Source organism: Oncorhynchus nerka, linkage group LG28 (genome assembly GCF_034236695.1).
Source record: "Oncorhynchus nerka isolate Pitt River linkage group LG28, Oner_Uvic_2.0, whole genome shotgun sequence".
In the NCBI taxonomy this organism is placed as follows: domain Eukaryota; kingdom Metazoa; phylum Chordata; class Actinopteri; order Salmoniformes; family Salmonidae; genus Oncorhynchus; species Oncorhynchus nerka.
In genome coordinates, this window is record NC_088423.1 from 6,788,671 (window position 1) to 6,816,378 (window position 27,708).

A 27,708-nucleotide genomic window follows, 5' to 3' on the forward strand; every position below is an offset into this window, starting at 1 on the left:
TTGTATTAACAATTGTTTAATATTGAAATTACATTGTAATAAAAAAAGAAAATGTAAGACCAGTACTGTACAAATGACATTTGATAAAACTCCAGTCGAAAAAAGCATATTGAACACCGAGCCACAATAAGATGACGATCATATGGTATTGGATTTCATATATACACACACACTTATAGAGTTAACAAAGCAGCAACACATTGCAGAACTGAAAGTAGGTAAATAGTTTCAAAACAAAAGACCAAATATGTTAACATGTGCAATGTTCAAATGAAAACAGGATAAAAAGTGGAGTTAGATTAAAACCTAGTCATCAAGCCAATGAATGTTTCTTTTAAAATGGCACTAATAATATTATTACTGAGTTTAGTGACTTTGGAAGGTAGTGCTGGGAAGAAAACACTGTACAGCAAACATGAACAAAATCTGGATTTTTCACCTGGATCAGGATCCACTGTACTCTACATTTCATCCCTTTGTCTCAAAGCATCAAAAACTCCTTTTGCACCCCACACATTTGTTTTTGGCTGAAGGAGGCTCGTTGTCAATTCATTTTACTCATTGCTCCTCAAAGCCTAATTAACTGACAAAGTTGTTTGGATCCCACTCAAACAACAATGTTAAGCATGCCATGTTGCACTGATGTGGTGGGATAGAGAACACAATACTAAGCCACCTTCAAGACACTACACGGGGGGGTAAGACCTGGACCCTGTTTTGACTATTTATAAAATACACCCTTCCTTCCTTGAGGACATCACTGTAGTGTAGGTGAAAGCTTTGGTGTAGCCTTCTTTTGACCTATCCACTCATTTCCAGACGAGCCTCAAGGTAGAAAAGAAAGATGTCTGAATACCTCTGACATACAAGGCCCAGGTTAACATTTAAGGCCACTAAAATAAGTCTATCTTAAAATCCACATGGAACAACGAAACAGACTTTACCAGTGAACATAAGCTAAGCTAACTGCTCTACTGAAAACGGTGATCTCTTATGTAAGAATGTACCCGACACCGTAACTACAGTGCATTCGGAAATGATTCAGATGCCTCAACATTGTTACTTTAAAGCCCTATTCTAAAAACTGATTTATAGGTGTGTGTCCCCCCCCTCATCAAAGCTACACAATGCCCCATAATGACAAAGCAACAGGTTTAGAATTGTAAATATTACATTTACATAAGTATTCAGACCCTTTACTCAGTACTTTGTTGAAGCACCTTTGGCAGCCATTACAGCCTCGAGTCTTCTTGGGTATGACGCTACAAGGTTGGCACCATTCTTCTCTGCAGATCCTCTCAAGCTATGTTAGGTTGGATGGGGAGTGTCGTTGCAGTTATTTTTAGGTCTCGCCTGAGATCTTTGATCGGGTTCAAGTCTAGGCCACTCAAGGACATTGAGACTTGTCCCGAAGCCACTCCTGCGTTGTCTTGGCTGTGGGCTTAGAGTCGTTGTCCTGTTGGAAGGTGAACCTTCACCCCAGTCTGAGGTCCTGAGCACGCGCTAATCAAGGACATCTGTACTTTGCTCCGTTCATCTTTCCCTCGATCCTGACTAGTCTCCCACTCCCTGCTGCTGAGAACATCTTCACAGCATGATGCTGCCACCACCATGCTTCACCCTAGGGATGGTGCCAGGTTTCCTCCAGACGCTTGGCATTCAGGCCAATAGTTAAACCTTGGTTTCATCAGACCAGATAATCTTGTTTCTCATGGTCTGAGAGTCCTGTAGGTGCCTTTTGGCAAACTCCAAGCGGATGGTCATGTGAATTTTACCGAGGAGTAGCTTCCGCTTAGCCACTCTACCAGAAAGGCCTGGTTGGTGGAGTGCTGCAGAGATGGTTGTCCTTCTGGAAAGTACGCCCATCTCCACAGAGAAACTCTGGAGCTCTGTCAGAGTGACCATCGGATTCTCGGTCACCTCCCTGACCAAAGCCCTTCTCCCCCGATTGCCCAGGCAGCCAGCTCTAGGAAGAGTCTTGGTTTCCAAACTTCTTCCATTTAAGAACAATGGAGGCCACGGTTCTTGGGACCTTAAATGATGCAAATCTGTGCCTCGACTCGAGCTCTACGGCCAATTCCTTCAACCTCATGGCTTGGTTTTTGCACTGACAACTGTGGGACCTTATATAGACAGGCGTGTGCACCTTTCCAAATCATGTCCAATCAATTGAATTACCACAGGTACAATAAAGTTGTAGAAACATCTCAAGGGTGATCAATGGAAACAGGATGCACCGGAGCTCAATTTGGAGTCTCGTAGCAAAGGGTCTGAACACTTATGTAGAGAAGGTATTTATTTTGTATAAATGTGCAAACATTTCTAATAACCTGTTTTCACGTAGTCATTATGGGGTATTGTGTGTAAATTGATGAGGAAAACATTGAATGTAATCCTTATTAGAATAAGGCTGTGACAAAAAGACCCCATTCCTGTGAAAAGGGTAAGGGGTCTGACACTAGTCTGACACGTCCACATATAAAAAAGAGAAAGCACCCCACCACCAATGTAGAAAGCCCTTCTTTCACAGCAGTCTACACCCATCTCTGTAGAGACCTGCAGATAAAGGCAAACTCATTTTTTGAGCAATTTCCAATTCTACATGAATAGGCACCGCATGTACAAGGTTGAACTTGAACACATGCCTCTCCCCGTAACTATTTTTATTTCATAATTGAGCCATTGAGGTTTATATATTCAATCCATATGTAAACAGGCAAGATCATTTAATGTATTTAATTTTAAATATTTAGATAGTTCTATTTCAATCACTAATATACAAACAGGAAACACGCGTTACAGTGGGTCACTGAGTCAGGAGACAATCTGCTGTCTAATACACTACATCTGCAGAAACACCCACACGTCTAATAGTAGCAGAACAGAATCAACCATACCTAGTCCTAGAAATAAAATATACACTGATATGATTGTGTAGATGTCTTGAGACTAGAGTTTAGCATATCTACATCGTGTTTGTGTTGGAGCTTAAATTTAGGATTGCATTCATGCGTCATTTCAAATGTGGAGTTTGATAGCAAGATGACCCATCAACATGCTCACTGTTTAGTAGTACAACTTTTTACTGCTTTGAAATGAGACAACATTTCTAGTCAACTGGGGAAATGAAGAGATTGTTTGATTGACACCTCCAAAAGGCCCATTTAAGATTGTAATGGAACCTAAATATATTTTTTCTTGCATAATGGCTTCGTTCCAGCTATGTTGCTGGGAACAAGGTCTTTGTAACAACAAACAGATTCTACATTTTCTGCAATTTGAATACAGAGACTGGTATTGTCATCGACCGTTGCCCATGCAGAACACATGAAATCTGTAGTTGCTAGAGGGCTGTTTCATGGCCATGGGCTCATGCTAGGTATAAAGAATACATCTACACAAACGGGCACAAGTGATTTCATCACAGTACAGCCACAAAATATCTGTTAATGAATCAACCAAGTTCCACTGCAGCTCTGTACACATGGTCATACTGAACAGTCTGACATTGGCTTGTAGACGGGTCAATGACTGTGTCACATATCTGGATCAGAGGTTGGAATATGGGGATATTGAATGGATAGGAGTGTGTATGTAGTGCATGTGCAAGTGTGGCAGAAGAGCAGATCCAGAAAGGCCAGAAGAGGGGGCTTTCTCACAAGCCATACGTGGGGAGTAACAGGTGTAGGCTGGCAAGCAACTGAAGTGTACTTCCATCTTAACAACCAGAGGGGCAATTTTGAAGAGTCTCCAATGGGGGGTGTCATGCAGCATAGACCACCTTCCCAGACCACAGGCCCCTGGAACCAGGCAGCCATCCGGAGGTAGGGAGAGGGGACTGAGGGTGTGGTCTGGAGGAGAAGCTCTTAGAAGATCTGGATCATGGACTCCCGAGATTTTCCGACTCCAATCCATTTCACTGCGGGTGAAGAGGAGTTATTGAAAAGCTTTACCAATAAAAACACCAAATGTCCCCAGATATACCTATGACCTCTACAACTGGACATGAATGTGGTAAGGAGGGGGGGGGGGTTCTTACCGGGCACACCGAGGTGCTCCTCAATGTAGCGGACATATTTCTGGGCGTTCTCTGGCAGCTCATCGAACGTTCTGACGGCAGAGGTGTCACTGTTCCAACCTGGCAGGGTGGCATACTGAACCTCAACACTTTGTAAGACTTCCTGGTTGGCTGGGGAGAGGTGGGGACAATGTCAGGCCATTGGCTACCATAAACGTCTTAAGATCAGACTTGGTGGCAGCTGAGCGGGGTATTGGCAGGTAGCCTAGCGGTTAGAGCGTTGGGCCAGTGACTGAAAGGTTACTAGTTCAAATACCCGAGCTGACAAGGTGAAAAATCAGTCTGTGCGCTCTTGAGCAAGGCACTTACCCCTAATTGGTTCCAGGAGCACCATATATTAAGCAAGTTCAGGAGACTAAACTGCTTGGATTAACCCTGGATTGTAAACAGTCATGGTCAAAACATATTGATACAAAAGTAGCTAAGATGGGAAGAGGCATGTCCATAATAAATGCACAGCTCTGCCTTCTTAACACTATCAACAAGGCAGGCCCTACATGCCCTAGTTGTCACACCTGGACTACTTTTCTGTCATGTGGTCAGGTGCCACAAAGAGGGACTAAGGAGAATTGCAATTGGCTCAGAACAGGGCAGCATGGCTGGCCCTTGGATGTACACAGAGCTAACAATAATATGCATGTCAATCTCTCCTGGCTCAAAGTGGAAGAGAGATTCACAAAAACAACTAGTGATGAAGTCAGAGGTATTGACATGTAGAAAGCACCGAGGTGTCTTTAAACTACTAGCACACAGCGCCGACACCCAGCATACCCCACAAGACATGCCACCTGAGGTCTCTTCACAGTCCCCAAGTCCAGAACAGACTATGAGAGGTGCACAGTACTACAAATAGCCATGAATACATGGAACTCTATTCCACATCAGGTAACTGATGCAAGCAGCATAATCAGATTGAGCAAAAATTACAATACGCCTTATGGAACCTCATGGACTGTGAAGAGACACACACAATCTACACACACACACACATACATAGTGATTGTAGATGTGATAGTAGAGTAGTGGCCTGAGAGAACACAATGTGTTGTGAAATGTAATGTATTAAATGTGTTAACTGCCTTAATGTTGCTGGACCCCAGGAAGAGTAGCTGCTGATTTGGCAGGAACTAAATGGGGATCCTTATTAAATACAAATCCTACTATGGCCGACCATGTAAAACACATTTCACATTTATGTGACAATAAAACATTGTTTTTTGGGGGAATAATGCAATTAGGCATATAATATGCTCCCTTATCTGGTTCACTTCATCCAGCCTACCTGGAAAATGAGGTATATTTTCACCATCCACAGAGTATGACACACCAACTTTGATCTCAGGGAGCACATCCAAGATGTCTAGCTTGGTGAGAGCTAAGCTGAACAGGAAGACAACAGAACATTGGGAGGTTAGCAGGCATGTTACCAACACCCAAATGCAGGATCTGTACAACGCTGATAAGGTCTATTTAAGTATACTGAGACCGTAGGTAAAAAGCGGGAGGTGTGGTGATGGACAGTACAGAGTTGAAGGAGTGGGAACTCACGCAGTGAAGCCGTTAATCATGTGGGCATATTTGATGAGCACGAGGTCCAGCCAACCGCATCTCCTTTTACGGCCCGTGGTCACACCCACTTCTTTCCCCCTCGTCTGCAGGAGCTCCCCAACGTCCTTCAAGGAAAGACGCACTCAATAATCACTTTAAGATCACTGACAAAGTAAACCATGGCCTTGTCAAGTTTTAAAATGTCGCCATTCTCTGTCCTGTCCAGGTGAAGAAACTGGTAGTTCCGTTATTCTATGGATTATTTCACAAGCTCCACCAGAGGGAGCTGTTTAACAACCAACTATCGTTCCCAAAACTGTTTGACACCCACACAGTCACATGCCTGTGATGTTCACAGAATACACACTGGATTTCAGAACTCTGATGACTCAATCAGCAACTATGCCATACCCCCCCACATTGACACTACAGTCTACTCACACTGGATACAGAGAGCAGGAAACACAGCCTTGTGAACCAATATGACTGTAGCCTGCAGCGGTTAAAGACATTAAGGCCTGGCTTCCCTCAAGGTAGACAGGCTGACATTCTTACATTGAACTGCTCAGAGGGAAAGGCTCCGATGCCAACCCGGGTGGTGTAGGCCTTGACCACGCCGTACACCTCACCCACGTTCTGAGGCGGCATGCCTAGGCCCGTGCACACCCCGCCTACTGTGCAGTTAGACGAGGTCACGAAAGGGTACGTTCCTGAAACCAACATGCCAAAGGGATACAACACCATCTTATTTCCTTCTCTGTCTTCCTCAGATAAGACATGACAATGCATTGGTGCTGCAGTCAAGTTACAGCAGATGATTATAATAGCAATGACTGTGTTAACATACAGTACCAGTATTATCTACATTGCCGAATAATGAAGACATCAAAACTTTGAAACAGATGGAATCATGTGGTAACCAAAACAAAAAGTGTTAAACAAATCGAAAATGTATTTTATATTTGAGATTCTTCAAAGTAGCCACCCTTTGCCTTGACAGCGTTGTACACTCTTGGCATAAGCTCAACCAGCTTCACCTGGAATGCTTTCCCACATATGCGGAGCACTTGTTGACTGCTTTTCCTTCACACTGTGGTCCAACTCATCCCAACTGGGTTGAGGTTGGGTGATTGTGGAGGCCATATCATCAGATGCAGCACTCCATCACTCTCCTTCTTGATCAAATAGCCCTTACACAGCCTGGAGGTGTGTTGGGTCATTGTCCTGTTGAAAAACAAAATGATAGCCTCACAACACGCAAACCAGATGGGAAGGTGTATCGCTGCAGAATGCTGTGGTAGCCATGCTGGTTAAGTATCCCTTGAATTCTAAATAAATCCTAGTGACACCAGCAAAGCACCCCCACCACCGCCTCCTCCAAGCTTCACGGTGGGAACCACATGCAGAGATCATCCGTTCACCTACTTCGCATCTCACAAAGACACGGCGGTTAGAACCAAAACTCAAATTTGGACTCATCGGACCAAAAGGACAGATTTCCACCCGACTAATGTCCATTGCACGTGTTTCCTGGCCCAAGCAAGTCTTTTTTTCTTATTGGTGTATGTGCTTTAGTAGTGGTTTCTTGGCAGCAATTCAACCATGAAGGCCTGATTCACAGTCTCCTCTGAACAGTTGATGTTGAGATGTGTGTTACTAGAACTCTATGAAACATTTATTTGGGCTGCAATTTCTGAGGCTGGTAACTCTAATGAATGTATCCTCTCCAGCAGAGGTAACTGGGTCTTCCATTCCTGTGGCGGTCCTCATGAGAGACAGTTTCATCAGTGCTTGGTTTTTCTTGAAATTTTCCAGATTGACTGACCTTCATGTTTTAAATGAATGATGGACTGTAATTTCTTTGGTTATTTGAGCTGTTCTTGCCATAATATGGACTTGGTCTTTTACCAAACAGGGATATCGTCAGTATACCACCCCTACCTTGTCACAACAACTGATTGGCGCAAATGCATTAAGGAAAGAAATTCAGCAAATTCACAAGGTACACCTGTTCATTGAAATGCATTCCAGGTGACTACCTTATGAAGCTAGTTGAGAGAATGCCAAGAGTGTGCAAAGCTATCATCAAGGCAAAGGGTGGCTATTTGAAGAATCTCAAATATATTTGATTTGTTTAACCTTTTTTGGTTACTACACGATTCCATGTGTTATTTCATAGTTGATGTCTTCACTATTATTCTACAATGTAGAAAATAGTAAAAATAAAAACTCTTGAATGAGTAGGTGTGTCAGAACTTTTGACTGGTACTATAGCTTGTAATACAAGTAAAGGAAACTAAATGCTTCAGTCTTAACATGACATGCAAACAATCTCCCTATCAGATGTGCTTAAACAGAGGTGGATTTTCCAGTCCAGGTTAATGGGCCTTTCAGATCCGAGGGGTTGAGAAATCCCACCCATAAATGTCTGCACAGGTGCCAAAACAAAAAACATTCTCCTTTATGCAAAACATTAGCAAAGCCATATGATACCTCCTTTCACCTACTACCATTGTGTCAAGGAAAAAGAAAATGGTGACCGTCAGTAAGTAGCAACCCTCTCCTTCAGCAGTTGTGTTTATGGACTATGGCATGCTTTGTGACAGAAATATCTGAAAGTGACACTAGACAGCATAGCTCAGAGTCATGCACGGTATAAGAGTGCTCTCTGGTGTTCGGAGCAGTGAACAGGTTGTTCCAATCCTTATGACAGCTCCGATACAACTGTTTCAGTAGAGTTAACTCACCAGTAAAAACGGCTTGAATTTCCAGCCGACTTCTTGAAGACCATCCGTTTGTTAGCTTGACCAGTTCAATGGGGGTTAATTGGCAATTGACACAGTGAAAGGGGTTAATTGACATTATGACATAGTGGGGGATACTCACCAAAGTCAATATCTAAGAGGGCAGCGTTGGCTCCTTCTACCAGGATCTTTTTGGGAGGTCCATGTAGGGCCTCGTACATGTAGAAGACGCCATCTTTCACCATATGCTTTAACTTCTCCACGTAATCCTGGACAAGAACACCACACACACGTAACGCTAAAAATACACTGAAATGTAGGAAGGACATAATGTATCCAGTGATCTGCTAATTCAACTGATATGGAGGACCTGATTCTGACCTTCAACTTGCACAACTCTCCATCGATGTCAATCACCAGGGTCGGGTACATAGACTGATACTGCGAGGCTAAGACTTTAAATCTACAGAGGATAGACATCAATACAGTTCCATTTGAATCTTACCAGAGCTAGTTGTACTCTGACTAACAGGAGGATAGCCATTATTGGCCATATGAGAACAAGGCCACACCCTCACCTTTCAGAGAACTGCGTGAAGTCAGACATGAGGTCACATATCCGGAGGCCGCTGCGGGCTGCTTTGGCTGAGTACACTGGGCCAATCCCCTTTTTTGTTGTTCCGAGGCTGGGTGTGGAATACAGGGAACAATACGGAGTCACTGCCTCGACATCAACCACACACACCGGTCCTTCAACATGTATTTGTGTGTGACTGTGTAAGGTCAGACGTGATGGAGTTGTAGGGAAGTAGCTACTATTCTAAGTAGTGTTTATGGGTCTGGAACATCGCCTGCTGCTGACTGAAACAATGGCGCTGCCGTGAGGGTTGGAGAGCATCATCACAGTCACATGGTGCTGCTAGTCTGGTGTCATAACGTCCCTGGTCTGATGTGGGGATGACTTCTCATGTGAGAAAGACCTTATCAGTGAGGATATAAGTGGTCTTCTGGAGCAGAGACAGGGTATCATGAGTACGAAACCCTCCAGCAAGACAGAAAAATAACAGGTCCACCACGAGACTCCTGGAACAAGTCATACTGTTACTGCAGGAGATCTAATCTAAGCCTCTGTTCTCTGAGGTAAGAGTGAAGTTGTAAAGCCTTGTGGAATTTCAACACCATAACTGGTAATATAAGCCTATATAAGCCATCACATGACTAGCAGGTAACCGTAGTAACCTGCAATAGCTCTATGACTAACTGGTAACAAACAGGAACCTGCAATAGCTACATTAGTGTAGGATTTGTTTGCTATTCCTGAATATGGAATAAACCCGACTACAGTATGAGAGAAATGTGGCTAATCACAGCCAATTCTTTCAGGCAGAACGCACAAGGCAAAACTGTTAAAACCGCTCCACAACACCGGTGCAGAGAACAACGTTGGGATATTTCATATTTGACATCTTTGGAGTCTTCAGTCAGTTGAGGTTGTTCCAGTACTTATGGTAGCTAGACTTTATGCTGAAAAGGTTTATACTGCGTATCCTCCATAGGAAGGGAATCTTGTTTTTCAGCTCTGCTTCAAGCTGGAGCCAGTTACGGTTGTTTCATATTACAAGGCTGGACGCATGGAAGGGCTAATATACTACACATTCAACCCCCCAAAATGATGTTTTACAGCACTGCTGCAAGCTGAACCATTACTGAGCCATAAACCAGGAGAATGACAGGTGGCGGGTTCTTACTTCTTGCCTGCTTGCTCTTGTCTCTGCTGCTCTTGCACACCGTCGACCGCTTGATGGAAATCAAACACTGTGGGAGGTAGAGAAGGGCAAACTCACAATCCTGGTCACCTCACCCCCGCTTCTCTGCTCCTCACTAAAACCTAGCGTAGTATCCCAATTATCTCCCCGGAAGTGTTCCCTTGTGCACTCGACACCCATTTAAAGGCATTGGATTGGTTGGAGAATCCACAACAGTTCTAACACCAATCCTTCATTTTAAAATCCATGAAGGGAAGTGAGCAGTAGTGTCTGTTGCTCTTTTCCAGTCAGAAATTACCCCTCTTTCTCACAGGGGCCATAGAAAATCAGATTTCTTTTGCCCAATTCCCTTTTTTCGCTTAGTAGAGCCTTCACAAGGCCGCTTTTGGGACTACAGTATCGTATAAAATCTGCATTTTCTCCATTTAGTTTCAGGTTTTTCGCCCTCAAAACTCATTTTGATAGAAATCCAAATGAGTTTTTCTAAGTACACAGCAATGCTTAAACCACATCAGGAGGTTACTTTTGAGGTCTGCGGGAAAACATTTTTTTTTTTGCTTAGTTACCCTTTAATTCCACTGTGCACCAGCAAGAGGCTGTTTTTAGGGGTGTTTTGTAGCGCACGTGATGGTAGTTTGCAAAACAAATATTTACTGGATGGATAAAAAATAATGATATCATTCTGCCAGGTAAGCATAGGCTACTTTGTAGTTAATATTTCATTGAGAAGGTTTTTAGGAAAGCCTTTCCAGCTACCAGAAGACTTTATTAACATTGTCGCTAACGGCTACACAACGTGGTAAACAAGCCCACTGCACAGACAGGGAATTCTCATTGTCTCTTCAGAAAGTTGCAGGAAATACATATCACTGATTCATTTTGTTCATGTCTTATGATAAACTTGGGCAAACTAATACATGTTCAATACATTTTGTGGATTCCCTACTATGCATTTCAGAATTTTGTTGGGCCCTATAGTCCCTAAAGCTAAGGCACTACTGAGCAAAAGCGGTTTATAAGTAGGGTCCTTTTTGGGGAATTTCTCGCTGCGCTGACTGGACAGTTTGGCACTTCTGACACTGAGCACACGGACAAAACATCTAAAGGCTCTCTGAACAACAAGTCTAGTGGAGTAGAGTTTACCACTTAAAGGGTAAACCAAACAGGATCAAAGGACAGATAATACAACAAACAATTCAGTCATTTATGTGTGTAAAAAACTAATTTCCCTTTTCCCTCCACACCTCTTTATGCATAAAATGGACCAAGGTTGGGCTAAGGGGGGGGGGGGGGGAAGAAGACTGAATAATGTAGCCTAATAAAAGTCTAAGAGATTCTGCTTTTCACAACAACAAAAAAGCTTAAGTCAGAGTGAACAAGATTCATGTAACATTTGACTTAAAACAGGTCTTCGGAGTGCATCTTTGGTCAAATCAACCCCTCCTTATAGCTACTTTGAGGAAAAATCAACTTACCATGACTGATATGTGGTTGTCCCACCTAGCCATCTTAAGAATGCACTAAGTCACTCTGGATAAGATAATGTGCTAAATGACTCCGATGTAAATGTACTGTATGTACAAAATACAAAAGGTTCCTTAAACAGCTAAGCTAATCTATTGGCCACCTTCACACACCCCCCCCCCCCCCCTCCCCCAAATAACATAAACATGTTCTCCATGAAAGCCTCCAAGTCACACAGCATTTTTGGATCTCTTCTGGGCAGCAGCTTTGCACAGACCCTGGCAGTGGTATTCACTAACTAAGAGCACAACTTTAACTGATAAACCGATAAAATAAAAAATAGTAATTAGGCAAGCCAGATAAGAACAAATTCTTATTTACAATGACGGCCTACCCCGGCCAAACCCGGACGGGGCTGGGCCAATTGTGTGCCATCCCCTATGGAATAAAGTATGATAAGCTCTGCTTTTCAAAATGTGACAATTGGAATGCATTTATGATGAAAATAAAAACATTGACGGAAAAGAGAAAGCTGATTCATTATCCCCATGAACTGTAGTCCTGTAACATTCTATATAGTAGAGTATAGAGCAGGGGTGTCAAACATTGTGAGGGGATCCAATCCAGGCCAGCAAGTGGAACAAACTCAAGATACTTTCAAATGACTAAAACCAAATAAAAACTGTGTAGAAATGGACCCACATTCATACAGTTTATTGACTGTATCTAGCTAATAAATCACTGAAATGTAAGCTAAACAGTCAGGGAGCATAGAAAATTCCCAAAATGATGGCATGGAATGGATGGACAGCAATGAAATAACACATTCAGTCCAGTCTTCCAAACGTCGTTGAAGAACGAATGCGGCCCCAGGGACAACATTAGTTTGACACCTTTAGTAGAGAGTATGGGGCTCCCGAGTGGCACAGTGGTCTAAGACACTGCATCTCAGTGCAAGAGGCATCACTGCAGTACCTGGTTCCAATCCAGGCTGCATCATGGCAGAGTCCCATAGGGCAGCACACAATTGGCCCGGTATTGTCCATGTTTGGCCAGGGTAGGCAGTCATTGTAAATAAGAATGTTCTTAAACTGACTAGCCTAGTTAAACATTTTTTTATTTTTTATAAATAGAGCTTATAATGCAGCTGAAGTTGTAATGTAAAGGCCCTTAAAGAAAAGCCTGAGGCAGGGCTTACCAATGTGTGCTCGGTCTGAAATGATCAGCCTCTTGTCCCAGCCCACCAGACCTGAAAACACACAAGACATCTGACAGTAGCCCCTTTAAGCAATACGGCAATCATCCAGGCATCAGAGTAAAAGGGAATATTAAAACAGGATAGCTGCTTCATACTCACTTTTGCCTTTGCGCATATTCTTCTCAGCCTCCTCAAAGAGGCCAGGCAGATGGATCACTACCCCATTACCTGCGGAACAGACACAGGCAACATGGAAGATGTGGAGAAAGTGATGCATCAGTAACCAAACAGGGAAGTGAACAAAAGTACTTTCCCATGAAGTAAATAAATATGCAAGTTAACATTCTATATGTTCAACTGCTTACGAGTCGTGGTTAAGAGCCAGAGGACATCTTTGTTACGTGTCACCAAAATAGACTAGACCAGTGGTCACCAACCTTTGAGTCAATATGCATGCCGAAACCTACTGCTCTGATTTTTTATTAACATGACTTTAAAAAAAATGTAAGCCCACGCATCATTAACCAATTAAAAACAATACTGCAGCAATGAGGTTTGTGCAGTACGCTATAGACCCAATACATTATCACCACATAATGACTTTGCATGAATTTACCTGCCAATGCATTGTTGTTCGGGACATTAAAAAAATATATATTTCAAAATTTGAGGTCGCCTATATGATCACACTGGTAATAGATCCATTGTTGTATTCCTTGTGAGGCACATCTGAGTGAACATATCTGCTGTTTATTTTACTGGGCTGATGGTACCTGCATCTGGTGGTCCGTCTCAGCGGAGGGAGAGAGCAGTAGACTGAGGGTCAGTCTCAGCGGAGGGAGAGAGCAGCAGACTGAGGGTCAGTCTCAGCGGAGGGAGAGAGCAGCAGATTGAGGGTCAGTCTCAGCGGAGGGAGAGAGCAGCAGATTGAGGGTCAGTCTCAGCGGAGGGAGAGAGCAGCAGACTGAGGGTCAGTCTCAGCGGAGGGAGAGAGCAGCAGACTGAGGGTCCGTCTCTCAACATCCCTCCCCTCTCCCTTCCCTCCACTGACACTGACCAAAAAGGGACACCTTCCAGATGATGGTGAAACTCTAGTCGCACCGCATTTTTCTGCCTCATGCACAAATTCATGTTGTTACGCCTATGAAGAGAGTTTTGGATTCAAGGTTAAACTTGGAACATTGTTATACTGAAAAGTATAGGAAAATTATGGCACCCCTCATGTCTCTTTTGTAACTAATGAAGTTTAGGAGGGGCTGAGTGCAGGGGAAACAATTGCATGTGACAGTACTGAAGGGGAGAAACCATTGAAGGCTCATATCACTTAGTTCCCTGCTTAGCAAGAGTGATGGTATGAATACCACCACGGGGGAAGCCATATCTGTGTTACAGTTGTATCGACCCTTTGGGAAGGATTCAACTTGGTTAAGCTTCTCTAGCGTTTGTGAGTTAGACAAATTTAGAATATTCCTCAATATAAATGAAGACCCACGCCACTAATAACAACACAAGCCTATCAATACAATCAATACTATATCCTATTACTGCTGCACTGCATGTTGTAGCGCTGAGTGGAAATAGGAAGAACAAACATTTTATGGCTTATAAAAGTGTTGAATACAAAGTGTTGACAGAGCTGAGAAAGAACTTAAACAACTCAGTCATAAAAACAGCAGCTCTTTGCTGTATTTGTTGACAGTCTCTACTCATGGCTTTAAACCTTTTGAAATATCAGTATCAATTTTGTCATGGATTTCTTTATTGCCTGCTACGTTACTGCAGACTCAGACATCTGAGCAATCTGATTGGCCAGTGGTCGCATAGTGCACTTGATTTCCTCTCCAGGCCCACCGGGAAGGCCGAGTTTGTACTTTCAGACACATGAAATGGCAACAGTTTGCCTACCCGGCACGCAGGGCAGGTGAATTGGCTGCACCTACCAGCAACAGCCTGAGACTAATAAAAACAAATATATATATAACAAATTTAAAAAGGAACACAAGGCTTTATCCTGATCGACAAGCCGATCGTGATCGACCGGTTGGTGACCATTGGACTAGACAGTCAGCCCATTAGTGAAATGTTACTGCAGATAAAATGTGATCTGTACCACTCTGTAAGCCTGCGAGGTGGCTCCCAGTCAAGTCAATCACATTGTGTGGCATCAGACAAAACTGTAAATATTAGAATATAATACAGATTGGCTAGATCGGGAAGTCATTCATTTTAGCTGCTAGCATATGAAAGTGTGGATGCAAACTGCACAGGAGATTCAATAAACAGAAAGCTGTATGAACCAAAGACTAGAGAACTGACCATAGTAAACCATTAGCATTTCTTCATAGCTCAATTCTTGTGAAATCAGCCATTTTTCCTGTTCAGTCCTCAGTCCAGTAAATAGGGGACCAGAGGCGGAGTTCTACTCACCAATGAAAGCAGTAACCTTAGGGTTGATAATGCCGCTGGGTAGAAGGTGGAAGTCATACTCAACAGAGTCCACCACCACTGTGTGTCCTGCATTGTTACCACCCTGCAGAGGGACAGCGGGAGAGTCAGAGACAAGACATCCAACATTATGAAACAAATCACCACACCACCATAAGCAATGTGAAAGGCTATAGCCTTGCTTTTCACGACTCAATATTGGACATACAGCAGAAGCACGTCAACATTTCACCCATATTTGTACAGTTTGATAATAGTACAGATAATGTGGTTTGGCCTCTAGTCTCTGACACTGGAACTCAGACACAGATATCAGAAGAGCCCATTCAGACACTGACAACCTAGCGCCTATTGACGACAATAAAACTCCCCTGGCCAGAAGATGCTAAGAGTCCCAATGCATGCTCTAAACGTTAACATGCTTACAGTAGGGTTTCAGAAACATAAGGAAAGTATCTTTCATATTGGCGAGAATTAATTGTCAAAAACAAAAAATGGTTAAATAATTACACACCTTTATAGGGTTCCCACACAGCCATATTTCCATGTTACATTGATTCTAGAGCCAATTGGCCTCTAAATAGAACATACAGTGCATTCGGAACGTATTCCGACCCCGAAGGCACTGCATTGCTTAAGGCGTCACTAGAGACCCGGGTTCAATCCCAGGATGTGTCACAACAGTCCGTGACTCCCATAGGGCGGTGCACAATTGGACCAGCATCGTCCGGGTTGGGGAGGGTTTCATTGGCATACAGGGGGAGAAGCAAGGTTTGGTGGGTCATGTTTGAGGAAGCATGACTTGCCTCTCGAGCCCGTTGGAATGTTGCAGCGATAAGATCGAGGAAAAGTAAAATACAAAAAAAAAGTTCAAGCGAAAAACAGGTGTAGATTTTTTTGGCAAATTAAATATATACCTCATTTACATAAGTAATCAGACCCTTTGCTATGAGACTCCAAATTGAGCTCAGGCACTTCCTGTTTCCATTAATCCTTGAGATGCTTCTACAACTTGGGAGTACCCCTGTGGTAAACTAAACTGATTGGGGAAGGGTACCAAAACATTTCTGCAGCATTGAAGGTCCTGAAGAACAGTGGCATCCATCATTCTTAAATGGAAGAAGTTTGAAACCACCAAGACTCTTCCTATAGCTGGACGCCCAGTCAAACTGGGCAATCGGGGGAGAAGGGCCTTGGTCAGGAAGGTGACCAAGAACCAGATGGTCACTCTGACAGAGCTCCTCTGTGGAGATGGGAGAATCTTACAAAAGGACACCGGCGCTGCAGGACCACCAATCGGGCCTTCATGGTAGAGTGGCCAGACGGAAGCTACTCCTCAGTAAAAGGCACATGGCATCACGCTCGGGAGTTTGCCAAAAAGGCACCTAAAGACTGACATTGAGAAAGAAGATTCTCTGGTCTGATGAAACCAAGATTGAACTCTTTGGCCTGAATGCCAAGTGTCACATCTGGAGGAAATCTGGCACCATCCCTACAGTGAAGCATGGTGGTGGCAGAATCATGCAGTGGGGCTGTTTTTCAGCGGCGGGACTGGGAGACTAGTCAGGATCAAGGCAAAGATGAACAGAGCAAAGTACTGAGAGGTCCTTGATGAAAACCTGCTCCAGAGCACTCTGGACCTCAGAAGGTGAACCTCCACCCCAGTCTAACAGGACAATGACCTTAAGCACACAGCCAAGACAATGCAGGAGTGGGTTCGGGACAAGTCTGACTATCCTTGAGTGGCCCAGCCAGAGGCCGGACTTGAACATCTCTGGCGAGACCTGAAAATAGCTGTGCAGCTCCCCATCCAACCTGACAGAGTTTGAGAGGACCTGCAGAGAAGTATGGGAGAAACTCCCAAATACAGGTGTGCCAAGCTTGAAGTGTCATACCCAAGCAGACTTGAGTATGTAATTGCTACAAAAGGCACTTCAGCAAAGTACTGAGTAAAGAGCCTGAATTATGTAAATGTCATGTTTATTTTTTAAATAAATGTGCAAAAATGTCTAAAAACCTGTTTTTGCTTTGTCATTATGGGGTATTGTGTATAGATTAAGTTGTTTCCCCTAATCAATCTTAGAAATCGCAGTAACCTAACAAAATGTGGAAAATGGCAACGGGTCTGAATACTTTCTGAATGCACTGCATCTACCTCAAATACCTTATGATCTATCCTGATGCCTAGTCACTTTACCATGCCTTCATGTGCATATCTACCTTAAATACCTCAACCCTGCACATTGATCTGGTGCTCCCTGCATGCACCGTGCATAAAACATGCTCTTTCAATGACAGCTTTCACCTGGTAAGTCTATGATCCCCTATTGATATCACTTGTAGATGAAGCACAGGAGACGGATTAAAAATCCTTCATTAACCTTTGAGACATGGATTGTGTATATGTGCAATTCAGAGGGTGAATGACATACCCAAATCCAACTGCCTGTAGCCCAGGACTTCAAGCAAGGATATGCATATTCTTGATACGAATGGAAAGGAAATATTTTTTTAAAAGCACTGGAAGTTTGTGTAAATGTGAAATTAATATAGGGGAACATAACATTAGATATGGTAAAAGATAGTGATGGGTGTTCAAAAATTAGAATCCAGTTCCTACATTTGAATATAAAAATGTATTTCATCAACCAAAACTATGCTACATTTTATCTCTGCGACCCCGAGAATGACAAATCAGAGCAAGAGTAAGTAAATTCACCTTCAGAGGTGAATGTATCAAACCAGTTGCCATGGTAAGTTTGTTGTGCACTCTTCAAACAGCATGGTATGTTTTCACTGTAATAGCTACTGTAAATTGGACAGTGCAGTTAGATAAACAAGAATTGTTTAACAAATCAAGGCTATGCCATTGCACAGCCTTCTACAAGCAAGTGCCACACGGCTGAGGTTACTACCCTTTTGAAGATCGTGCTCCATGATATAATTTAACCAGTTGATATTACCGTTTCAATAAATGAATCTTAAAATGGCACATCTGTGATGTATGCTAAATTGCCTCATTATTTATGTTATCTGTAACGGGTATCATAAATTAGGCATTGATGCATATAGATAAACACGTTTAAAATATGACCCGGTGCTGCCCTTGTTCTAGCAATTTTCTTTTACAGCTTTATGTTTTACATTGAGTACTTGGCAGAAAAAAATGGTAGTACCGGAACAGTCAAAAAAGCTCAAATACCTATCCCTATCATAAGCTTCCTAAGGCTGCCTGAATAAATAATTAACTTAGGTTGTTTAATAGCTCATAATGGCAGTGGAGAAAAGGGTACCATGTCGTGCAGCCCTAATAACAGCTATGTTAGGCGTTTACCATTCACGTCGATGGGGTTGCAATAGAGCATCGAGAGCTTCAAGTTCCTTCTTGACCTATCATTATCCAAACACATCAACATAGTCTTGAAGAGGGCAAGACAACGCCTCTTCCCCCTCAGGAAGCTGAAAAGATTTGGCATGGGGCCTTAGATCCTCAAAGTTATACAGCTGCATCCCTGGTGTGTATGGCAACTGCTTGAACCATTCATCAAGTGGCTACCGGACTATTAGCATTGACGCCCTTTGTTTTTTTGCACAGATTCTCTTGAAGCTACCTCGTACCTCTGCACATTGACTCCTTGTATATAGCCTCATTGTGATTTTATTGTGTTACCATTTCCTTTCTTTGACTCTGCATTGTTGGGAAAAGGCTCATAAGTAAGAATTTCATGTTTAATTCAGAGCATATGACTTTGTCAAAGTAAAACTGTGAAAACAGACTGAATTCAGTCTACACAAGGTAGACGCCATGGTTGTGGTAATCACTCAACCCATAGGCTTAGCTAGGTGGCTTGCCAATATATAGTATCTTTATTGACAGCCAAATCTAACTTGCATAGACATGATTAAACTTTGGTCAGATGCATTAACTGCTGTCTTCAGACATTCCATCATGCTTTTGATACTTCAACGGCAAGTGAGAAGGTACACAAAAATCACTTGCTCGCATATACAGTACCTTCAACAGTACTAGGAGTTTGAGTCACCTTGCAATGCCAGACTGTACCAACAAGACATGGTAAGACCAGGCTCTGGTATTAGGGTTGTGTAATATGAATGTATACTGAACAAAATATAAAAATGCAACAATTGCAAATATTTTGTTAAGTTATAAGAACTGTAAGGAAATCAGTAAATTTAAATAAAATTAGGCCCCACAAATGGGCTTTATTACATACAGAAATACGCCCCCACATCTGTGGCATTGTGTTGTGTGACAAACAGCACATTTTAGAGAGGGCTCTTATTGTCCACAGCACAGGGTGCATGTGTGTAATGATCATGCTGCTTCTTGATATGCCACAGCCATCAGGTGGATGGATTATCTTGGCAAAAGAGTAATGCTCACGAACAGGAATGTAAACAAATTTGTGCACAGAATGAGAAAAATAAGCTTTTGTACATATGGGACATTTTGGGGACCTTTTATTTCAACTCATGAAACATGGGACCAGCACTTCACATGATGCATTTATATTTGTGTTCAGTGTAGCTAGCTGGCTAGTAGTGATTGGGGGGGGGGGGGGGGGGGGGGGTGTCGTTAGTTACATATCGATTTCTTTTTGTTATAGTACTAAATGACATGTTTTAGATTTGGTTACCTGTTAGGTTTGGTTACCTGTTCAGGAGTCTTATGGCTTGGGGGTAAAAACTGTTGAGAAGCCTTTTTGTCGTAGACTTGGCACTCCGGTACCGCTTGCCATGCGGTAGTAGAGAGAACAGTCTATGACTGGGGTCTTTGACAATTTTTAGGGCCTTCCTCTGACACCGCCTGGTGTAGAGGTCCTGGATGGCAGGCAGCTTTGCCCCAGTGATGCACTGGGCCGTAGGCACTACCATCTGAAGTGCCTTACGGTTGGAGGCCAAGCAATTGCCGTACCAGGCAGTGATGCAACTGCTCAGGATGCTCTCGATGTTGCAGCTGTAGAACTTTTTGAGGATCTCAGGACCCATGCAAAATCTTTTTAGTTTCCTGAGGGGGAATAGGCTTTGTCGTGCCCTCTTCACGAATGTCTTGGTGTGTATGGACCAATCTAGTGTTGTTGTTGATGTGGACACCAAGGAATTTGAAGCCCTCAACCTGCTCAACTACAGCCACGTCGATGAGAATGGGGACGTGCTCGGTCCTCCTTTTCCTGTAGTCCACAATCTCCTTAGTTGGTTACGTTGAGGGATAGGTTGTTATTCTGGCACCACCTGGCCAGGAATCTGACCTCCTCCCTATAGGCTGTCTCGTCGTTGTCGGTGATCAGGCCTACCACTGTTGTGTCATCTGAAAACGTAATGATGGTGTTGGAGTCGTGCCTGGCCATGCAGTCGTGGGTGAACAGGGAGTACAGGAGGGGACTGAGCATGCACCCCTGGGGAGCTCCAATATTGAGCATCAGCCTGGCAGGTGTTGTTACCTACCCTCACCACCTGGGGTTGGCCTGTCAGGAAGTCCAGGATCCAGTTTCAGAGGGAGGTGTTTAGTCCCAGGATCCTTAGCTTAGTGATGAGCTTTGACGGTACTATGGTGTTGAATGCTAAGCTGTCGTCAGTGAATAGCATTCTCATGTAGGTGTTCCTTTTGTCCAGGTGGGAAAGGGCCGTGTGGAGTGCAATAGAGATTGCATCTTCTGTGGATCTGTTTGGGCGGTATGCAAATTGGAGTGGGTCTAGGGTTTCTGGGATAAAGAATTGATGTGAGCCATTAACAGCCTTTCAAAGCACTTCATGGCTACGGACGTGAGTGCTACAGGTCTGTAGTCATTTAGGCAGGTTGCCTTTGTGTTCTTGGGCACAGGGACTATGGTGGTGTGCTTGAAGCATGATGGTATTACAGACTCGGAGACATGTTGAAAATGTCAGTGAAGACACCTGTCAGTTGGTCTGCACATTCCCGGAGCAAATGTCCTGGTAATCCATCTAGCCCCATAGCCTTGTATATGTTGACCTGTTTAAAGGTCTTACTCACGTCGGCTACGGAGAGCGTGATCACACAGTCGTCCGGAACAGCTGATGCTGTCATGCATGCCTCAGTGTTGCTTGCCTCGAAGCGAGCATAGAAGTGATTTAGCTCATCTGGTAGGCTCGTATCACTGGGCAGCTCGCAGCTGTGCTTCCCTTTGTAGTCTGTAATAGTTTGCAAGCCCTGCCACATAGGACGACCGTCGGAGCCGGTGTAGTATGATTCAATCTTAGCCCTATATTGACGCTTTGCCTGTTTGATGGTTCGTCGCAGGGCATAGCGGGATTTCTTGTAAGCTTCCGGGTTATAGTCCCGCACCTTGAGAGGCAACTCTACCCTTTAGCTCAATGCAAATGTTGCCTGTAATCCATGGCTTCTGGTTGGGGTATGTACGTACAGTCACTGTGGGGATGACGTCCTCAATGTACTTATTGATAAAGCCAGTGACTGGTGGTGTATTCCTCAATGTCATCGGTAGAATCCCGGAACATGTCCCAGTCTGTGATAGCAAAGCAGTCCTGTAGTTTAGCATCTGCTTCATTTGACCTTTTTTCATAGCCCGAGTCACTAGTGCTTCCTGCTTTAATTTTTGCTTGTAAGCAGGAATCAGGAAGATACAGTTGTGGTCGGATTTACCAAATGGAGGGCGAGGGAGAGCTTTGTACACGTCTCTGTGTGGAGTACAGGTGATCAAGATTTTTTTTCCCTCTGGTTGCACATTTAACATGTTGATAGAGATTTGGTAGAACTGATTTAAGTTTACCTGCATTAAAGTCTCCGGCCACTAGGAGCGCCGCCTCTGGGTGAGTGGTTTCCTGTTTGCTTATTTCCTTATACAGCTGACTGAGTGCGGTCTTATACCAGCATCCGTCTGTGGTGGTAAAGAAACCGCCAGTATTGCTGAGAACTCTAGGCAAGCAGTGTGGCCTGCAAGTTTTTCACAATATACTCTACTTCAGGCAAGCAAAATCTAGAGATTCTCAGATTTCGTGCACCAGCTGTTTACAAATATGCACAGACCCCCCCCCCCTCACCGGAGTGTGCCGTTCTATCCTGCCGGTGCAGCATGTATCCCGCTAGCTGAATATCCATGTCGTCATTCAGCCACGAATCCGTAAAGCATAGGAAATTACAGTTTTTGATGTCCCGTTGGTAGGATATTCGTGATCTTACCTCGTCTAGTTTATTGTCCAATGATTGCACGTTGGCGAGTAATATTGACGGTAAAGGCAGCATTCCTAGTTGCCTTCTGCGGATCTGGACGGGGCATCCGGCTCTTCTTCCTCTGCGTCGCTTCCTTTTGCGAATAATTGGGATGTCTGCCCTGTGGGGTGTTTGGAGAATATCGTGTGAGTCCTGCTTGTTGTTGTTGTTGAAGAAGAAATCTTTGTCTAATCCGAGATGAGTGATCGCTGTCTTAATATCCAGAAGCTCTTTTCTTCCATAAGATACGGTTGCAGAAACATTATGTACAAAATAAGTTACAAATATCACCAAAAAAAACACATAGCACAATTGGTTAGGAGACTGTAAAACGGTGGCCATCTCCTCCGGCGCCAATCTCACTTACCGCTGCAATTTAAGGCCAGTTGCGGTAGAGAAAACTTCTGTTTCGGTAATGAAAATTTAATCAGACTTAAAATATAAATGTAAATATTTACTAACTGTTGATATTTTGCTTTATGTCCTGTTTAATTGCTGACAGTCAGCAAGTGACAAAAAAAGAAGCTTTACAGAAGACTAGGCTGACAATTTAGATATAGTTTACACCAACCCAGAACTGCTGGAAGAGTACAGAAAGAAGGAGATAGAGGTTAGGGGTTGGAGAGGTTATAGCAAGCATAATTAGCATATATAGTCTATAGGAAGCCTATGCCCTCAGTGTCTATAGGGAGTCAATACCCTACAGTGTTAGGAAGTCTACACATGCGTGCACACATCCACCACACAATCAGTAAGCCATTTAGTTTATACTATAGGATGTCCACAGAGTCTGTAAATCATTCAGTCCCTACTATAGGATGTGTACACAGACAGACACACAGTAAGCCATTCAGTCTAGTATAGGATGACATTTCCATAACAGTAAGATTTTCCCCATGTTTTGATACATGCTCATTTCATGTCATGCTTCCTTTCCATTTCAGATATCAAAAAGGAAAGCAACATTGTAAAATCAAGAAAACTCAAGATCTGACAAAGCAACATGAAGACAAAACAGTGGTGGGAATTTCAAAGGTATTACAGAAGAAAGACACAGCTAAAAAGCTGTTTTGGCCATAACACCATCAAGTGAGGAGGATGATAGACTTCAACATGTTCAAGCAGCAAAATTAAGAAGTTGTTCAAAATCATCAAGAAGACACAGCCTCCAAGAGAACAGCCATTCTCACCTCAGCAGGTGAATGGCCCTGCCATCAACTCCTAAAATAAGAGACATCTCTACAGATACCAGGACCAATGAAGACATCTACCCCAAAGGAATCACCAAAAAAGAGGAACACAAGAAAGAAAACTATCAAAATTGAGGTCAGTTGCACTACACAGAAGAGAATCTGCTGGAGAGGACCAAAGAGATGTTCAACCTAAAGACTGAAAAGACTTGAGATGATGGCCAAGAGGAAGCAGGTAATTGTCAACATGGAAGGCAGAGGTCCAGAAAACTACAAAGTCAGTGAAAATTATCCAATAACAGCCAGAGAAGACTAATGCAAACTTGTTAGCCACTTCCTTCATCAAGATGAAGTATCCACTGTAATAAATGGGAAATCCAGAGATAGTCGGAAAAAGGGCCAGATATTCCATAAGAGAGCCCTAACAGACATTATGGCAAATCTTCAGAAGATGTGTGTCCGAGAATCCAAGGAACAACCTTTCCAAGGCTCAATTCTTTAAACTTGAGCCATTTTGGATTGGCCAGCGAAGAGTCAGACAGAGAAACATGTGCTTGCAAACGCATGAAAAGTTTGGCTTTACTTTAAAGAAGCTGCACCAGCTTGGGGTCATAGAAACATCATCCCCAAGGGACACTGTACAGGCCTGTGTGTGTAGTGACAAACTAGTTGCTCCTACCCTCTACTTTTTTGAACATTTTGTTAAAAATCGCGCAACATTTCAGCGCCCTGCTACTCATGCCAGGAATATAGTACGTTCATATGGTTAGAATGTGTGGATAGGAAACCCTCGGACGTTTTTAAAACTGGTTAAATCACGACTGTGGCTATTACATAACGTGCGTTACATCGGAAAGCGCAGGAAAACCTGATCACAGAAAATGGAAATAAATATCCTTGCGCCACTTCCAGCAATTGTTAACAGTAAGCCGAATTAGATAAGACCGAGCATTCAACTCCCACAGCATCCCCATGTTGTCTAGAGTCTTGTGAATTGAATCCTCTTTGATTCTTGGTTGAACCGAAACAGGGGCACCACTTACCTCCGGTCTCCGCCCAGATCATTCCGGAAGAGCTCTCTCGTGAAATTTTTTCCAAGACGACAGCTAATGATTTTGACATCGCCTATGGATGATTTTTATCGCTTATTAACGTTTACTAATACCTAAAGTAGCATTACAAACGTATTTCAAGTGTTTTGTGAAAGTTTATCGTCTACTTTTGAATTTAAAAATGACGTTACGTTGAAATCGCTGTTTTTTTTCGTTTATCACACAGTCTACATATAACGATATCTTGGCTTTATATGGCCCGATTTAATCGAAATAAAGACCCAATAGTGTTTATGGGACATCTAGGAGTGCCAACAAAGAAGATGGTGAAAGGTAATGACTGTTTTCTATTTTATTGTGCGGTTTGTGTAACGCCGAAATGCTAATTATTTTGTTTACGTCCCCTGCTGTGCTTTTGTGTTGTAATGTATTGGTGCATGCTATCAGATAATAGCTTCTCATGCTGTCGCCGAAAAGCATTTTAAAAATCTGACTTGTTGCCTGGATTCACAACGAGTGTAGCTTTAATTTGATACCCTGCATGTGTATTTTAATGAACTTTTGAGTTTTAACTAATACTATTAGCATTTAGCGTAGCGCATTTGCATTTCCAGAGCTCTAGTTGGGACGCAAGCGTCCCAAGTAGAGGCAAGAGGTTAAAGAAGCTGCACCAGCTTGGGGGTCATAGAAACATCATCCCCAAGGGACACTGTACAGGCCTGTGTGTGTAGTGACAATGACATGTGCTGTTAATGTTTTTGTATAGGTTCTTTGTTTTTAGCCTATGTACTTTTGAAGCACTGCAAAATTAAATTGATTGATCTTGAATCCATGATTGTGCCAATATTATCTAATTTATTTCCTACATTAAATGTTATGTTTTTAACCATACCGCAGTCGTAAATACTTACTCTCATTACCGAAATCAACCATTTCAAAAACGTATGTAAAATTACCACAACGGGTGATACTTTCATGAAAGTAAAAATAGTGGTTTGCTTTTAAATACAGGCTTGCCACCATTTTGAAATACATGTCAGGTTTCAATGGAATATCAAAAATATTAGGTTGTAGATTGCGGAAGGTGTTGTGGTAATGAGTTCAGTCAAAATCAACAACTAAAAATTATTTAAAAATATATATTATTTCAGAGTTTCAAGTAACTGCATGACTGTTAATACATTTTTTTTTTTAAATAATTGATTAGCTTTCCTATTGGCCTTGACGTTCAGACCATTGCGGTAGATTTTGTTTTGTCACCAAAGCCCCATATACTACCCACCATTGCGACCTGTACGCTCTCGTTGGCTGGCCCTCGCTTCATACTCGTCGCCAAACCCACTGGCTCCATGTCATCTACAAGACCCTGCTAGGTAAAGTCCCCCCTTATCTCAGCTCGCTGGTCACCATAGCATCTCCCACCTGTAGCACACGCTCCAGCAGGTATATCTCTCTAGTCACCCCCAAAACCAATTCTGTCTTTGGCCGCCTCTCCTTCCAGTTCTCTGCTGCCAATGACTGGAACGAACTACAAAAATCTCTTAAATTGGAAACACTTATCTCCCTCACTAGCTTTAAGCACCAACTGTCAGAGCATCTTACAGATTACTGCACCTGTACATAGCCCACCTATAATTTAGCCCAAACAACTACCTCTTTCCCAACTGTATTTAATTAATTTATTTTGCTCCTTTGCACCCCATTATTTTTATTTCTACTTTGCACATTCTTCCATTGCAAAACTACCATTCCAGTGTTTTACTTGCTATATTGTATTTACTTTGCCACCATGGCCTTTTTTGCCTTTACCTCCCTTCTCTCCTCATTTGCTCACGTTGTATACAGACTTGTTTATACTGTATGTTTGTTTTACTCCATGTGTAACTCTGTGTCGTTGTATCTGTCGAACTGCTTTGCTTTATCTTGGCCAGGTCGCAATTGTAAATGAGAACTTGTTCTCAACTTGCCTACCTGGTTAAATAAAGGTGAAATAAAAAATAAAAATAAAAGATTAAGGACTTGTTTTGGAAAATATGTTCAAAAATGTGTTACATTTTCAGTAAATGTTGTAAAAATTCTCAAACACTTCAGACCTTGTTATTAATGCATAAAAGGGAAATTTGTTGATGCAAGTATTTTTTAAGATTTCATCTTTGAAACCAAGGTTTCGTGAGAATCACCCAATTACAAAAACAGATTTAGGTAACTAACCAGCCAACACTAGCCTAGGCGGCTAACTAGCAAAGCAAGTTGCACAAACACACAAGTTCACGAGCTAGTGTTTGCTAGTTAATACGTTTTGGAATAACAACAAATGCAGATTTAGCTAACGTTAGTTAAACACAACACCAGAGGGATAAGAATCTCTGGCACAACAATTAAGCCTTTGGGGCTAGTTTTCTTTTGCAACACACTGACTGTCACAACCTTGGCTCGCTCACTTGTTAGCTTAGTTATATAACTAGCTAGGTAATGTTAGCTACATTATTTACAATTACATGTCCTTCAGCAAGCTTATTAGCTAGCATACGTTTAGCCCATTCAGACGGTAAAGTGGCTCTGTAATTTACCTGGCATCTGCAAACAATATCGGCGTCCTGAGCGAGCAAGTCCACAACTTTCCCTTTGCCCTCGTCGCCCCATTGAGCCCCTAGCACTACAGTCACCCTGTTGCCAACATTTGGTCTGGCCACGTGTGGCTCTGTACTAGTGCTATGGGCTGCACCGTTTTGAGCAGCATCTTTTCTCCGGCTCTCCGACATGTCCGTCTCGTTCTTCGCTGCAGTCTGGCTTTGGTAGTAGTGGTTACAAACCAGCCCTGCGCGCGGTCTGAAATACAGTTTATTTTAAACAGACACGCCCACCTAGCTCCATTAATGGACAACAACAGCCAGGGTGTGAGGGGATTGGATTAAAATCCAAATCAAATCAAATCAAATTGTATTTGTCACATACACATGGTTAGCAGATGTTACATGCGAGTGTAGCGAAATGCTTGTGCTTCTAGTTCCGA

At 42.9% G+C, this 27,708-nt stretch overlaps 1 protein-coding gene across 1 annotated transcript; it reads right to left on the reverse strand.

Annotated features, from left to right (window-relative positions):
* Positions 1-27,529, reverse strand: LOC115115913 (adenylosuccinate synthetase isozyme 2-like). The gene is made up of 13 exons (XM_029644395.2): positions 27,266-27,529; positions 15,226-15,328; positions 12,958-13,026; positions 12,799-12,849; positions 10,119-10,185; positions 8,949-9,056; positions 8,752-8,833; positions 8,513-8,639; positions 6,182-6,336; positions 5,627-5,751; positions 5,361-5,458; positions 4,040-4,189; positions 1-3,919 (listed from the first exon to the last, which is right to left on the reverse strand). Exons 1-13 carry the CDS (start codon positions 27,455-27,457, stop codon positions 3,867-3,869), a joined length of 1,380 nt encoding a protein of 459 aa, XP_029500255.1. The 5' UTR covers positions 27,458-27,529; the 3' UTR covers positions 1-3,866.
* Between the last annotated feature and the right edge of the window lie 179 nt (positions 27,530-27,708).

Excerpts from the sequence above, each read along its gene's own strand:
- LOC115115913 (XM_029644395.2), bottom strand. The coding sequence starts at position 27,457 with ATGTCGGAGAGCCGGAGAAAAGATGCTGCTCAAAACGGTGCAGCCCAT. Across the intron at positions 12,850-12,957 it reads GAATATGCGCAAAGGCAAAA|GTCTGGTGGGCTGGGACAAG; the intron begins GTGAGTATGAAG and ends GTGTGTTTTCAG. Across the intron at positions 3,920-4,039 it reads GGAGCACCTCGGTGTGCCCG|TGAAATGGATTGGAGTCGGA; the intron begins GTAAGAACCCCC and ends CTTCACCCGCAG.